A 15,115-nucleotide genomic window follows, 5' to 3' on the forward strand; every position below is an offset into this window, starting at 1 on the left:
CAAACCAGCTAGGGAATAATAAACATATCTTTAATGGATATTTGAGTTCTTGAAAGCAGAATTATGAAGAAGGAAATGACAGCAGAAAATAGCACCTTTTAAAATTGTAATCTTTCTTTAATCTGCCTTAATATTCATAGTTTTTGTCTTTGGTGATGTACATTATCAAATATATAGTAAATAGAATAATACAATGGGTAACCATTGTATTAGTTTTTAAAAAAAAATAAATCTTTATTGTTCAGACTAGAGGCCAGGTGCACGAAATTCATGCACTTGGGTGGCGGGGGGCAATCCCTCAGCTCAGCCTGCACCCTCTCACAGTCCGGGAGCCCTCGGGGGATGTCTGACAGCAGGGAGCGGGTCTAAGCCGGCAGTCGGACTTCTTTAGCGCTGCCGCTGCGCTCGCCAACCATGAGCCCAGCTTCTGGCTGAGCAGCATTCCCCCTGTGGGAGTGCACTGACCACCTGCATTGAGCGTCTGCCTCCTGGTGGTCAGTGCGCATCATAGCGACCGGTCATTCTGCCATTTGGTCGATTTGCATATTAGCCTTTTATTATATAGGATTATTACAATTGTTCCTCTTTTCCCCCCCCCCCATAGCTCCCCTCCACCAGGTTCCCACCCCACCCTCTGCCCTTACCCCCTACCACTGTCCTCATCCATAGGTGTATGATTTTTGTTCAGTCTCTTCCCGCACCCCCCAACCCCTCCACCCCCCCCACCCCCCCGAGAATTGTCAGTCCACTCCCTTTCTATGCCCCTGGTTCTATTATATTCACCAGTTTATTCTGTTCATCAGATTTTTTTTATTCACTTGATTTTTAGATTTACTTGTTGATAGATATGTATTTGTTGTTCATAATTTTTATCTTTACCTTTTTATTCTTCTTCCTCTTCTTAAAGAATACCTTTCAGCATTTCATATAATACTGGTTTGGCGGTGATGAACTCCTTTAGCTTTTTCTTATCTGTGAAGCTCTTTATCTGACCTTCAATTCTGAATGATAGCTTCACTGGGTAGAGTAATCTTGGTTGTAGGTTCTTGCTATTCATCACTTGGAATATTTCTTGCCACTCCCTTGTGGCCTGCATAGTTTCTGTTGAGAAATCAGCTGACAGATGTATGGGTACTCCCTTGTAGGTAACCAACTGTTTTTCTCTTGCTGCTTTTAAGATTCTCTCTTTGTCTTTTGCCCTTGGCATTTTAATTATGATGTGTCCTGGTGTGGTCCTCTTTGGATTCCTTTAGTTTGGTCTTCTGTGCGCTTCCTGGACTTATAAGTCTATTTCTTTTACCAAGTAGTGGACGTTTTCTGTCATTATTTCTTCAAATAGGTTTTCGATATCTTGCTCTTTCTCTTCTTCTGGCATCCCCATAATGCAAATGTTGGTACTCTTGAAGTTGTCCCAGAGGCTCCTTACACTATCTTCATATTTTTGGATTCTTTTTTTCTCTTCTGATTAGGTGTTTTTTGCTTCCTCATATTCCAAGTCGTTAATTTGATTCTCGAATCTTCTACTGTTGAATCCATGTAAATAATTCATTTTAGTTAGTGTATGCTTAATTTCTAACGCTTCTTTTTCATGTCCTTGACATTCTCACTAGTATTCTTATAAGTCTCACTAAGTCCCTTGAAACTCTCATTAAGATCCTTGAGCAACCTTGAACTTTGTATTGAGTAGTTTGCTTCCTTCCATTTCATTTAGTTTTTCCCCCCTGGAGATTTCTTTTGTTCTTTCATCTGTGACATGTTTCTTTGTCTCTGCATTTTGGCGGCTTACCTGTGGCGCCCCAGGGAATCACCAGGGCAGAGTGAACAGTGTGAGATATGCTGATGGAAACTCAGATATGGCTGCCTGTGAGCTCTGTGATGGGGGTAGGTCCCAGCATAGGAATAATGACCCCTGAGAATACCCCTGTCTGGGAGAAAGCTTCCCCCTAGTTCCTGCCCTGGTGCCAGACAGTCCAGTTCCTCCCTGTATGTCCCTGGATTTCCCCAAAGCCGCCTCCTGGTGCTGAAGCCAGATCGTGTGAATTTGTGCGCTTTTAAGAGGAACACCTGGCACTCTTGCAGCCTCTGTGTCACTCAGCCACAATTCCTGCTGGTTTTTACAGCTTGAAGTTACGGGAACTTCTCTTCCAAGCTCTGGAGCCCTGGGCTGGGGGTCTGGTGTGGGGCTGGAACCTTCTGCTTCTCTTGGAAGGCCTTGGAGATATTCCTCCTGATTAAAAAACACACCTCCGCCCCTCCTACCAATCTCAGTGTGCTTCTTCTTTACTTCTCTAGTTGTAGGACTTCCATTCAGTAAGATTTCAGGCAGTCAAGCAGTTCTGAATGATGGTTGTTCTGTATTTTAGTTGTAATATTCATGTTGTTGTGGGAGGCAGCATTTACCTATGTTGCCATCTTGGTTCTTTGCAAAGTCCTTCTTATTGCTGTCCCTCTGGTTCTGTCTTCCTTTTCTCTCACACTCTTCTTTTTTTTTTAAAAAAAATATATATTATTGATTTTTACAGAGAGGAAGGGAGAGGGACAGAGAGTTAGAAACATCAATGAGAGAGAAACATCAATCAGCTTCCTCTTGCTGGGGATGTGCCTGCAACCAAGGTGCATGCCCTTGACCGGAATCGAACCTGGGACCCTTGAGTCCGCAGGCCGACACTCTATCCACCGAGCCAAACCGGTTAGGGCTCTCTCACACTCTTAAGGAAGTGATCACATGGAGGTTTACCTGGATTATCCAGGATAATTTTCCTGTTTTCAGGTCAGCTGACTAGCAAATCTAATTCCCTGTTGCCATGTAGAATAACATGTTTACACATTATAGGGATTAGGATATTATTGAGGTGATGACAATGTTCTAAAACATGGTGTGGTTTTACAGTTTTTTACTAAAATCATTGAAATGTACAATTGAAATAGGTGAATTTTATGCTACATAAATTTTTTTCTTTATTGATTAAGATATTACATGTGTGTCCTCATCCTCCCATTAGCCCCCACCCCCCTATGCTACATAAATTTTACTTCAATGAAATTGAGTGTGTTTTTTGTTTGTTTTTTAAAAACATTTAGATGTTCTCCTTTGCTTTTAGGAGTAAGTCCAGATTTCTTAATGAAGCCATCAAGTACATGAAAAGTGTTTAAGATCATTGGTAAATGCAAATCAAAACCACAGTTAGATATCACTCTATATTCACGAGGATGGCTGTAATGAAAAATAAAAAAGAAATTAAGTATTGGTGAAGCTGTGGATTAATAGGGAAAACGCATATATTGTTTGTGGAAATGTAAATAAAATGGTTCAGCTACTGTGGACAGTTTGTCAGTTCTTCAAAAAATTAAACATAGAATTACCATATGACCCAGCAGTTCTACTCCTAGGTATATATTCAAAGAAATAAGTACATATATATATATATACCCACACAGACACTTGTATATGAATGTTTATAGTGGCATTACTCATAATAGTCAAAAGGTAAAGCCCGGCTGGTGTGGCTCAGTGGTTGAGCATCGACCCATGAAGCAGGAGGTTATTGGCTCAAGTCCCAGTCAGGGCACATGCCCAGGTTGCGGGCTTGATCCCTGGTGGGTTATGCAGGAGGCGGCTGATTGATGTTCCTCTCTCATCAATGTTTCTATCCCTCTTTCTCCCTCTCTCTTAAAAAATCAATAAAAACATATATTTTTTTTTTACAAAAATTAGAAATACCCAGATGCTCATCATCAGATGAATGGATAAACAAAATATGGTATGTACATACAATAGAATATTATTCAGCCATATGCTTCCATTTGGGATGAATCTTGAAAACATTTTAATTCAAAGAAGCCAGACAAAAGGTCGCATATTGATTTTATGATCCCTTTTATAAAAATTATCCAAAATAGGCAAATTTATAGAGACAGAAAGCAGATTAGTGGTTGCCAGGGGAGGAAAAATGAGGAATGAGTACTTAATGGATATAGGGTGTTCTCTTTTCTTTTTTTAAAAAATATTTTACTGATTTTTTACAGAGAGGAAGGGAGAGGGATAGAGAGTCAGAAACATCGATGAGAGAGAAACATCAATCAGCTGCCTCCTGCACACCTCCCACTGGGGATGTGCCGCATTCAAGGTACATGCCCTTGACTGGAATTAAACCTGGGACCTTTCGGTTTGCAAGCTGACGCTCTATCCACTGAGCCAAACCGGTTAGGGCGATATAGGGTGTTCTTAATGGGTATAAGGTGATAAAAAAGTTTTGTAACTAGAGAGAGATGGTGTTTGCACAGCATTGTGAATGCACTAAATGCCACCAAATTATATACTTTTTAAAGTAATTGTATGTTATGTATATTTTACACCAGCATTGTTTTTTTAAAAGGAAAAATAGTTTGATCCTAACATATTATCAAAGTCACTTAGAAACTAAACTTCTACCCTGCCGTTGTGGCTCGGTGGTTGAGCATCAACCTGTCAACCAGGAGGTCATGGTTCAATTCCCAGTCAGGGCACCTGTCTGGATTTCAGGCTTGATCCCCAGGAGGGAGTGTGCAGGAGACAGCCAATCAATGATTCTCATAATTGATGCTTCTATCTCTCTGTTCTCCCTTCCTCTCTGAAATTAATAATTTACATTTATATATGTATGAAACTAAACTTCTGTAATGCTAGTGTTAAATTTGTGTCCTCAGCCTGCTTTTTAAAAAAAAACAAGAGAAGCCAATTTTATTATCTCAGATTACAAGAATACCCAATGTTAGATAGCCCTGGGGTTGCCTAATTTTGTGGTTCAATTATAGCATCAAAGACACAGCAATAATTTCCCTCTTTTTGATCTATCATCCTCAGTATATCAGCCTCATTATTGGGTCTCCTGAGGTTCCCAGTAGATTCCTTCATGTTCCCAAGATGGTTGTAGTAATTCTGTGCACTTTTTACATTTACCTTTTTATTATAAACTTTTCAAGCCTATATGAAAAATGTAAAGAATCGTAGTGTCTATACCCTTATGTTTACCATCTAGATTCAACATGGTTAACATTTTTGACCTAATTTTTTTTCTATATATAATTTTTTTTGTCATTTGAAGGTGGTAAACATCATGATTCTTCACTGTTAATTATTTCAGCATGCTTCTCCTAAAATAAGGACATCTTCTTACAGAACCACATACTAAGATACTGAGGTACTGTACAAAAATTCTATACTAATAAAAATATCCAGTTCATATTTAAAGTTACTCAGTTGCTCCCAAATGCATATTTTATAACCTTTAAAAAAAATCAGAATCCAATTAATGACTTAAAGGAAAAATAGTTTGATCCTGACATATTAGCCTAAGACACTTAGCAACTATGCTCCTACAATGCCAGTATTGAATTTCTGTGTTCTATATTGCATTTGGTTGTTATGTCTTTTTAAATCCAGAACAGTGCCACCACCTTGCCTTTTCATGCTTGTGTTTTACTTTCTATTTGGAAAAGGTTTAATTGCTGTGATAGAAGGACCAGTTCTAAAATGTAGTAAGATTAGTGGGTCAATAAATAGCCAGGAAAAGAAGAGAGAAGAAATAATCTTGGACTTGCTAGGTCTCTAAGAAGTGTATAAATGCTGGTATGGCCCTGGCTGGGTAGCTTAGTTCAAGCATATCAAACTCGCGGCCCACGGGCTGCATGCGGCCCACAACGAATATTTTTGCGGCCCAGCCAATATAACTATAAGAAACATTTTAATAAAAATTTCATAACTTAATTTTTACAATATCCTGTTATATGTAATTATTAATAACGACTTACAATGTTCGCTAATGGCTGATTACTATAATTGTGTTACATTCATTCCCTTAAGCGCCTTACGTGTACCATTTCTCTCCACTAATACTAGCAGCGAATATTTTAGCAGCCGATTGCCACGCCATTAGTCTTGTATTGACTTGTTTGGTGTGTGCAACAGGAAATATTTCGCTTTCTGAGAACAAGGAAAATAGGTTTATTTGCGTTACGCTTATTTGTGCAGTTATTCAGTGTCTGGTAAGTTAATGTTCAATAAAAATACTACTTTTTATTTAAATGTTCTATTTATGTTAACGATTACTCATTTATTTTAGTCTTTTATATTTAGCATGTCTCTATCAAAATCTATGTTCTATTAAATTGAAGCTTTTGTGTGTTTTTTTGCGGCCCACATAAACTTACACCTTGTTTATTTGGTCCGTGTTAGCCTTTGAGTTTGACATGCTTGACTTACTTGGTTAGAGCGTCGTCCTGATAGGCCAAGGTTTCAGGTTAGATAACTTGGTCAGGGCACATACAAGAACCAATGAGTGACTGCATAAATAAGTGGAATAACAAATTGATGTCTGTCTCCCCGCCTCCTCTGCCTTCTCTCTCTAAAGTCAATTTTTTAAAAAATGCTAGTGAGACCTTTGTTGTTCCTCTTAATGGAATTTTCCACAAGTTCTTTTTTCTTAATGTCTTCACATACTAAATAGTATCCATGTGTTAATTTTTAGGTTTTAAAATAGTGAGGATTTTCTTTAGCCCATTTCCTATTCTCTACCTGTTTTAATGAAATTCTCTTTTTTTTTTCAGGTCATAAAAGTTACGACAGTCTTAAATACATATTTTTGGGCCCCTCTTTTTGGTCTTCCATGTTAGATTCCAGTTGAGTTGATGTTTGATGTTGGAAAGCTCTAGTAAGATCTGTTTTGCTGATCCTTTCTTCTTCTTCTTCTTTTTTTTTATATCTTGATCCTTTTTTTAGTCAGGTTTTTCTTCCTCTTGATCCTGGGGAGGGAAACTTTGGGATGAGTATTGCTTTATGCCCAAAGATGTTATTGTCCATGCTTCATTGGATTGGTTCATTATTCTGATTTCCCATTTTAATTTGTGACCAGACAAGATGGGTTGTTTTCTCTTTCTCATTATTTGTATCATTTTGAATTTCCTAATCAGAGAATGGAAATAGAAGGTATCTAATTATATGTCCTTGAGAATCTGAGCTAATACTCAGACTTCTGGCATTCCTTTTTTAATTCTGATTTCCTGACTTCAACTGTTTTTTACCCCCATATTTTTGGGTGATGTTCCTGACTGTATATTCAGTATATAGATTACTTTTCTTTATAAGACCAATAATCTGACTTATGTATGTATACAGAGTACAAAAATAAATGTTCTCTTTGTAAATACATGCAACATTATTTGACCACTTTCAAGAATTCAGCTTAACAAGAAGGTTAAAACTATTGTGTTTATAGAATTCATGATGGAAATTAATATGTTCTTAAGAAAATCAGATGTTCAGAGTGTTACTAGATAATTAGAAAATTCCAGGTAAGTTAAAAAATGTTATGCTTTTGAATATATATGGTTCAAAATTATATTAATAACTGATTCTATAATAAAAATTATAAATAATAGTAAATTTTACTAATAGCCAAGAGCAAGTTATTTACCTGTCAGTTCATCTGTGTCTTCATAAAATGAAAGTTGGACAATATTGCTTTCTGAGTTACAAAATTGCATTTCATCGGGGAACACATATCAACATCACCAAATTCTTTTACTCTGAATTGTGTTAAGCTGATAATCAGTGCAGTTGAAATAGTATTGTGCACCAAGCCCATTTTTTCAGCCAAAGTAGAAAAAGTTGCCTTGGACTGATAGCCTCAGCGTGAGAGGCAGTTGACAGTTGGAGTTTTCCTAGTTTGCATGTCCCTGGTTTGCTACAAAATCTTTTCTTAGAGGCAGGGGCTTTCCCTGTGTCGCTATCTGTTATATTGCTGGTTCCAAGTAGATTGCCTAGCACATGAATAAATGCTCATTAATTAAATATTTGTTGAATGAATGAAATACAACCGGTACATTTACACACATTGTCTGATGCAGCCTTCATAGCCGACCTTATAATGCCAACCTTGTAATATGAAATATAAACCAGCCTTATAATACAAAAAACTCAGGTTTGCGATTGAATAATCTGACATAGATGCTTAGCCACTTGTTTAAAGCCCAGAGGTAGGAGCTGCCTCTTCAACAATGTCACTTGTAAAATTTTTACCATTTAAAAAAATATGTTCTTATTGATTTTAGATCGAGAGAAAAGGAGAGAGAGAGACATCGATGTGAGAGAAACATTGATCGGTTGCTTCCCCCATGAACCTGCAACCTAGGCATGTGCCCTGACTTAAACTGGTGACCCTTGGATGCTCCGGACAACACTCAACCAACTGAGCCACACTGGCCAGGGCCATTTTAACCATCTTTAAGTGTCTAGTTCTGTAGCATTAAATATATTCACAGTGTTGTGCAACTGTAACCATCATTTATTTTAGTCTGTGCCTTTTTCCTCCACTGTTACACTGCCCCTTTGTTCTTATAACCATCTGAAATCAGATTAAAACCTCCTTTTTTTTTTTTTTAAGCCATAAAGGAACCTGGAAGCTTAAACTTTCAGGCTGGGCTGAATACTGAGTCAGTGTGTTTCCTTTCTCATCTCAGTCAGCTCTGTTTCATGTAGAATTCCTTATCCTATATAATAAAAGGCTAATATGCAAATTGTCCCCTCCACTGGGAGTTCAACCTGGAGTTTGACCAGGGGGCGGGTCTGGCGGGCCAACCAGCTGCCGTGGCCCCTCCCCCTGCCCAGGCTGGTGCACCGGGCCTCTAGTTGGTTAATAATAGCTGAGTATGTTGTTTTGAATGGGAATACATGCTATCATGTCTACTTGATCTTACATTGAATTGGGGCTCTTTGGTCTATTCCTGCTGTTTCTTGACCCAGTGAGTCAGTGATCAAAATGGTCCAGGCGCAGAGGAGCCATGCACCCACATTTTTGAGCTGTGTACCTCAGAGCACCACTGGGCTGAAGTCCACGCTCTGCTGTGTACTTGGGAAATGAATTTGCTTTGTCATCCTCCCTCCTGCTTTCTGCCAGAAGTCGGGTTCACTAATTTCAGTTTCACTTTGGGCTTTAAAAATCTTTCTCTGGTGAATTACCTATATAATATAAGTACAAATAAGGAGTTTGTTGGCTTGGCTGTGGGATGAATTTGAATGTGTGCAAGATTTGAGAAGGGGAATGAATCTGCCTATGGAGAGTTGCTGGACGTTTCCAACTTGTGTTTCTGCTGCAGTGGTCTCAAAATTCTGTCTGATGCCAGGCAGAGCCAGAGATGAAATATGACACAGACTGGGGATGAGAATTGGCAGTTGGTCCTGAGTGCACAGTTTCTTCTCTCCCAAGTGTATTTTACAGCCAAGTGAATAGAAAACAAGTCAGCAGGCTACTTGCTGGAGACTTGAAGCAGAAAAATGATCTTAAAAAACAAAACAAACAACAATCCTTATCCAAGGACATGCTTAGAGAGAGGAGGGGGGGAGAGAGAGAGAGAGAGAGAGAGAGAGAGAGAGAGAGAGAGAGAGAGAGAGAGAGAGAGAGAGAGAAAACATCGGTCCTTTATCGGTTGCCTTCCGTAGTTGCCTTCTGTATGCTTCCCTGACGGGATCAAACCCACAACCCAGGTATGTGCCTTGTCTGGGAAGCAACTTTCAGTGCATGGGAGGATGCTGAATCAACTGGACCACTCTGGCCAGGCAGAAAAAATGATCTCTGTAAAAAGTTTTCAGAAGAACAAAATGAAACGGCTTATCTTTATCTCCCGCCAGTCCCTAAGTGAAAGGCTGATTCTGGATGTATTCCTAAATCCATTGTGGGAAGGAGAGGCGGGGCTTCCCCAAGATTGACCAATCATATATTCTTCACTTTGGATCACAGTCAGATGGATCAGGAAGTTGCAGGGTGACTAAAGTACAAGCCTTCCCATTGAATAGTCAAGCAAATGGACACAGTTTGGCCCCAGGCCCAGCTCTGCTCCATGTAAATTTTATCTAGCACACAAAGAACTGGCTCACAGCTGGTGGTGTTGTAATTCCAGGCATTACTGACTAATGTAGCAGGCCACCATTGCATGACCTGAGGTGGCTGCTCTAAATATAGCCAGTCTTTCTGGCTGATGCAAACACCTGGAGGAGCAGGCAGCCCCCCCTCCCCCCCAGCAGAAAAAGTATTTGCCGTTGATAGCATGTCTGTTGAACGTCAGACTACATATACTATGTCAGACCTTATTTCCTGCTATGTTTATGTGTAATTAAAGACAATTCACTGGACCCATTGGTTGGGTTATGCTTAGAAAAAACGCAATTTGTTGCCTACTGTGGGGACTAGGAATGATGTCACTAGTTTGAGTAAGACCATGGGAGAAGCAGTTAATGTAATTACTGATAATTTCCTTTATCTCTATAATGAACAGGGCTTACTTAAACCGCTGTAGTGGCCTTTGGTTTCTGGCACTGATATACCAAGCTTTCAGTCATGTGATTCTGTTCAGGGACTCTGGTTTGTGTGCTTGGTAGTTCCTTGTGACATAAGGGGGTTTGTGAGTAATTAAAAAGAACATTAAAAAAAACAACAACACCAAAAAATAAATAAAAATAAAAAGAACACCAACATTTACAAAATGGTGCTTCCAAAAAAGAAACTACAAATGTCTCATAAATATGTAAAAGATACCCTCTCTCACAAAAAGAGAAAACCATTTTAAGACCTCATCGAGATCTTCTTTTTTACCTATCAGATTGACAAAAATCCAAAATGTTGGAGAAATACTGTTGATGAGCAAGTAGGGAAATAGACACTCATACATTCTTGGTGGGAGCATTCATTAAATGAATAACTTTTATTGAGGGAAGTTTAGATATATATTAAAACCATAAATTTATACCCTTTGACCCAGCAGTATCATGTAGAGGAATTTATCCTATAGATGCACTTGCTGAGTGCATAAGCTTATTTATGGAAGAATTAAAGCTTGGAAACAGTCTCAGAAGTGAACTGGTTACATAAATAATGATGTATCTATAAAATGGACACAGATATAAAAAACAGTAAGGATACTCATTATGTACTGACATAGAAATGTCTTCATGATACAGTGTTGAGATAATAAAGCAAAGAGCAGTGTCTAATATCTTGCTACTTGTGTAAAAAGGGGTGAAATAATATATATTATTTGTGCATAAGGAAGTTCTGAAAAGATATTTAAGAAAGTTATATGAATGATTATGTGTGTGTAGGAAAGAAGAGATAAGATAGGTATTTTTCACTGTATGAAACTTCTTAAACTATGCATATATTGCTTTTTTTTAAAAAAAAAAATTAGAATGTTTTAAAAAGTGGAGCTGCTTTGAATTTCAGTCATAGTTGCCAGAGGAGTTCTCTTTTAATTGACTTGCTGTACCCATAATTGCTATCCTTGTGGGTTAGAGGGAAATTTCTTCATATTGTAGCTGATGGTGATAATATTTGTTGCCTCCTAAAATGTTACTGTTTTGTTGTTGTTGTTGTTGTTGTTGTTTTTTAGAGAGAGGAGGAGAGGGAGAGAGAGTGAAAGAGAAGGAAAGAGAGAGAGACATCGATGTGAGAGAGAAACGTCGATCAGGGGATTGAACCTGCAACCCTGGTTTGTGCCCTACTGGGAATCAAAAGGCCACTTCTTGGTGTACGGGACTACATCTGACCAACTCAGCTACACTGGTTAGGGCAGTGTTTGTTGCTTTTTATGTGGGCACCTTGGGAAGACAGTGGTGCACAAGTTCATTGGTCCTGGTGTTTTTCCTGTTGTTCCTTAGCCAAAATCAATGGCTATTACAAACCCTAAGAAACTGGCTTATTTCTTTTGTTTGACAATTAGGATGATATGCTGTGGATAGGATTGAATCTTTATCTTTTCTCTTTATTTGTAGGAACCTACAAGCAGCAATTGGCGCCTATTATGACTTCGAGAGCCCAAACATCAGTATGCCCTCTATGTCTTTTGTTGAAGATGTCACCATAGGAGAAGGGGAGTCGATACCTCCTGATACTCAGTTTATAAAAACATGGCGGATCCAGAATTCTGGTAAATGTATAATTGGCAATTCTCCTTGTCCAGTTTTCTTTTTCTTAGTTGTTAAAAGAAATAAATGTTTTAGAAATGTGATTGTTTTACTCAGATTTTTCTTATACATGATGTAGCATTTCTTGTACTGGTATGATGACCTAACATCAATGAAATATTCCCTGCCCTAGATTAGGAAGAACAATTTTGGTCTTGATGGCATCTAAAGAATTCAGTATTCATTTGACCCCAGGAACTAGGCCTGTGTGTGGTGGTTCTACTCCATCACTTTAATTCTGCTCTAGATAATCTCCAGTTATTCCCAGTAGGCTAGAGGAGGTACAGCCATGAATAGAACAAGGTAGGTAGAAAGAGCTGTGAGCATCTGCTCTTTTGCTCATTTCTTTACAACAACAGGATGATTCTGTTTGAAATTTCATTGAGGTATGTGAAACATTAATACCACTTTGAAAAACAGAGTAACAAGTATGGGGATTTGCTCATTTGGGAAAGATGGAATGATTGAGAAATTTTTTTTTAAACATTGTTTTGGTATATTGCCTACTTTAAGAAAGATTAAAATTAAACTAACCATAGTTCTTTGAAAATAGTATCTGAATATGTATCTGGTAACTGTTATTACCTTTTAATTGTTAAATTATTTTCTAATGACTTTAAAATTGAGTGGATTTAGTTAGTATTCCTTGTCCCATCCAATAACAGTTTATGCTGACTGGATGAGAATGCTTTAACATCTTTTATTAATGAGACAGAGAAATTCTGAGGGATAGAAATGTAGGCAAAAGGATATTTAGTTAAAAATTTGTGGCTGTGGGGAAACCCTAGCTAGCAAGGTAATTGATAGGAGATGATGTAAAATTCTGGGGGCTCAAACCCCTATAAAAGTGAGTTTTTATTGACTATTTACTTTTCAGTTCTTTATATTTCTTTTATGATTGGAAAAGATTGGCTAAGCTAGATTTTTATATGATAACTAATGTACCAAGTTGTTAATCTTAGTTTTCCTGGCTTATTTAGAAGTAACTTTCCCTTGGATGCAAGTTCACTGTCATGGAGCAAACACACATAATTTGGATTGACCTAGTGTTGTAGATGACTGGAGACATCTGTGGCTATATGAAATTTTCATTGGCTTCTTTTCTTTTCCCTTTTGGTTATAACAATATGGTACATTGTTAGTTTGAGAGGCATGGGTAATATAAGAAAATACCCATGTTTTCTATATTCTTGAAATTCTTGTTTGAAGTTTATCTTTTTTTTAAAAAAAAATATATTTTATTGATTTTTTTTTACAGAGAGGAAGAGAGAGGGATAAAGAGTCAGAAACATTGATGAGAGAGAAACATCGATCAGCCACCTCCTGCACACCCCCTACTGGGGATGTGCACGCAACCAAGGCATATGCCCTTGACTGGAATCGAACCCGGGACCCTTGAGTCCGCAGGCCGACGCTCTATCCACTGAGCCAAACCGGTTTCGGCAAAGTTTGATTATCTTTACTTTGCCTAATTTCTTTCTTAATATCGCATGCTTTTTAAAAATATATTTTTGTTGATTTCAGAGAGGGGGAGAGAGAGGGAGAGAATCATTGATCAGCTGCCTTCTGCACGCCCCCTACTGGGGATTGAGGCCGCAACCCTGGCATGTGCCTTTGACGGGAATTGAATCCGGGACCCTTCAGTCTGCAGGCCGACACTCTATCCACTGAGCAAAACCAGCTACGGCTTGCATGCTTTTAATAATATGAAAACAATCTCTTTAGTCGGCTTCTATTCATTTCCCCATAGGAGAAATCATTGTAGTATTGCTAAAACCTGTTGTTACTTATCAAAAAATGTTTTGAAAGTTACTCATGAAATTTTTAAATGCGTGACGCTTGTTTAGAAATTATGAACTATTCAAAAGTTTAAAAAAAATTAAGACCTTGTTTACTTGTAGTAAAAATGGTCTGACCTTCCGTGAGTTTGTTTTAATGCTTTTAAATATTGAAAGTTGTTAGAGTACTGTTGAAATAATTTAAATGCTGCCTTGTTGCAGAATAACCATTTTATATTTTAGAAAACCTCTTGCTATATCTGCTCATTCACTAGACAGTCACTTGGATTAATGGGAGGGTTTGGGAGGATTGACATAAAATGGCTAGAATGTAAAATCAGAACCCAAAAGCGCCTGCCTTTCACTTTGATTTGGAGAAAATCTGTATTGGCGAGCCTGACTGCCTTTTCCTCTTGTTTTTACATAGTAACTCCAGTTTAAAACAGCCTCTGGGTCTGTAGCCTTTTTTCTGTAAAAGGCATTTTTGTTCTTGAACACCTCTTGAAAAGTTGGGCAACGATTGCTAGAGATTTTACCCTTCAAGGTACTTTGAACAAATAGTTTTTTTTTATTCTTCTGGAATTTGTTCAGCCAGTCATAAAATAGATTTCTAACTATAAGCTAAATGCTTTCCATCTGATTAAGGAGAAACTGGCCTCCTGTAACTGACAGGTGTGTTATTAAAGAGAGGAAAAGTGCGCATGTGCACTGGTTCTTTGGCATCGTCCTAATCTGGCCTGAGTTCTCTCTGGAACTAGAGTAGCCACACAGAAGTAGGACAGGCCTTTGCTGTTTCTCCTCTTGCTCTCTTACTCTCATTCATAATCTTCCCTAAGAGATAGTGCTCACTGAAAGTTTCATAACTAATTTTCATGATTCTGTCTGCTGTCATCTTTTAGGCATGCCAGGCATTCAAATATACAACAGAAGAGAATAACAGGAATTGCACATAGTTGTCTCAGCAGCTTCCTCAAAGGAGATAAATGTCACACATTGTTTAAAATTAAACTTCTAATACTGTTTAAATTCTTTTATTTAGAACACAGAAAAATAGAAGTGAGACTTTTAATGACATAGATACAAAATCCCATGATCCAAACTTTGTCACTATTTACATGTTAGAAGCTTGGAAAACTTGAGCAGGAAACTACATTGGAGTTTAAAGTGAACATTTGAAACTGTCCCTTAAAGATGAATGTAGACAATACTCTTTACCAACACATACAGCTAGCTTCTCAGTTGTTGCAACCATGCTCTGTTGTCCAAGTGTGGTGAATGTTAAGCTGAGCATGTAGTGATAGCTCTGGTGTTTCTCTGACTTTGTGAAGTAGATATGATTGTCATA

The 15,115-nt window shown here is 38.1% G+C and overlaps 1 protein-coding gene across 2 annotated transcripts in view; it reads left to right on the forward strand.

Moving 5' to 3' along the window:
* ILRUN (inflammation and lipid regulator with UBA-like and NBR1-like domains) overlaps positions 1 to 15,115 on the forward strand; it is a 111,449-nt gene that overhangs the window by 37,870 nt on the left and 58,464 nt on the right. For both annotated transcript variants that reach the window (XM_079780009.1, XM_079780010.1), the window contains exon 2: positions 11,801 to 11,955. In XM_079780009.1, coding sequence (XP_079636135.1) covers positions 11,801 to 11,955 — 155 coding nt within the window. The remainder of the gene's footprint in view (positions 1 to 11,800; positions 11,956 to 15,115) is intronic.

Source organism: Cnephaeus nilssonii (assembly GCF_951640355.1).
Source record: "Cnephaeus nilssonii genome assembly, chromosome: 9".
Lineage (NCBI taxonomy): Eukaryota > Metazoa > Chordata > Mammalia > Chiroptera > Vespertilionidae > Cnephaeus > Cnephaeus nilssonii.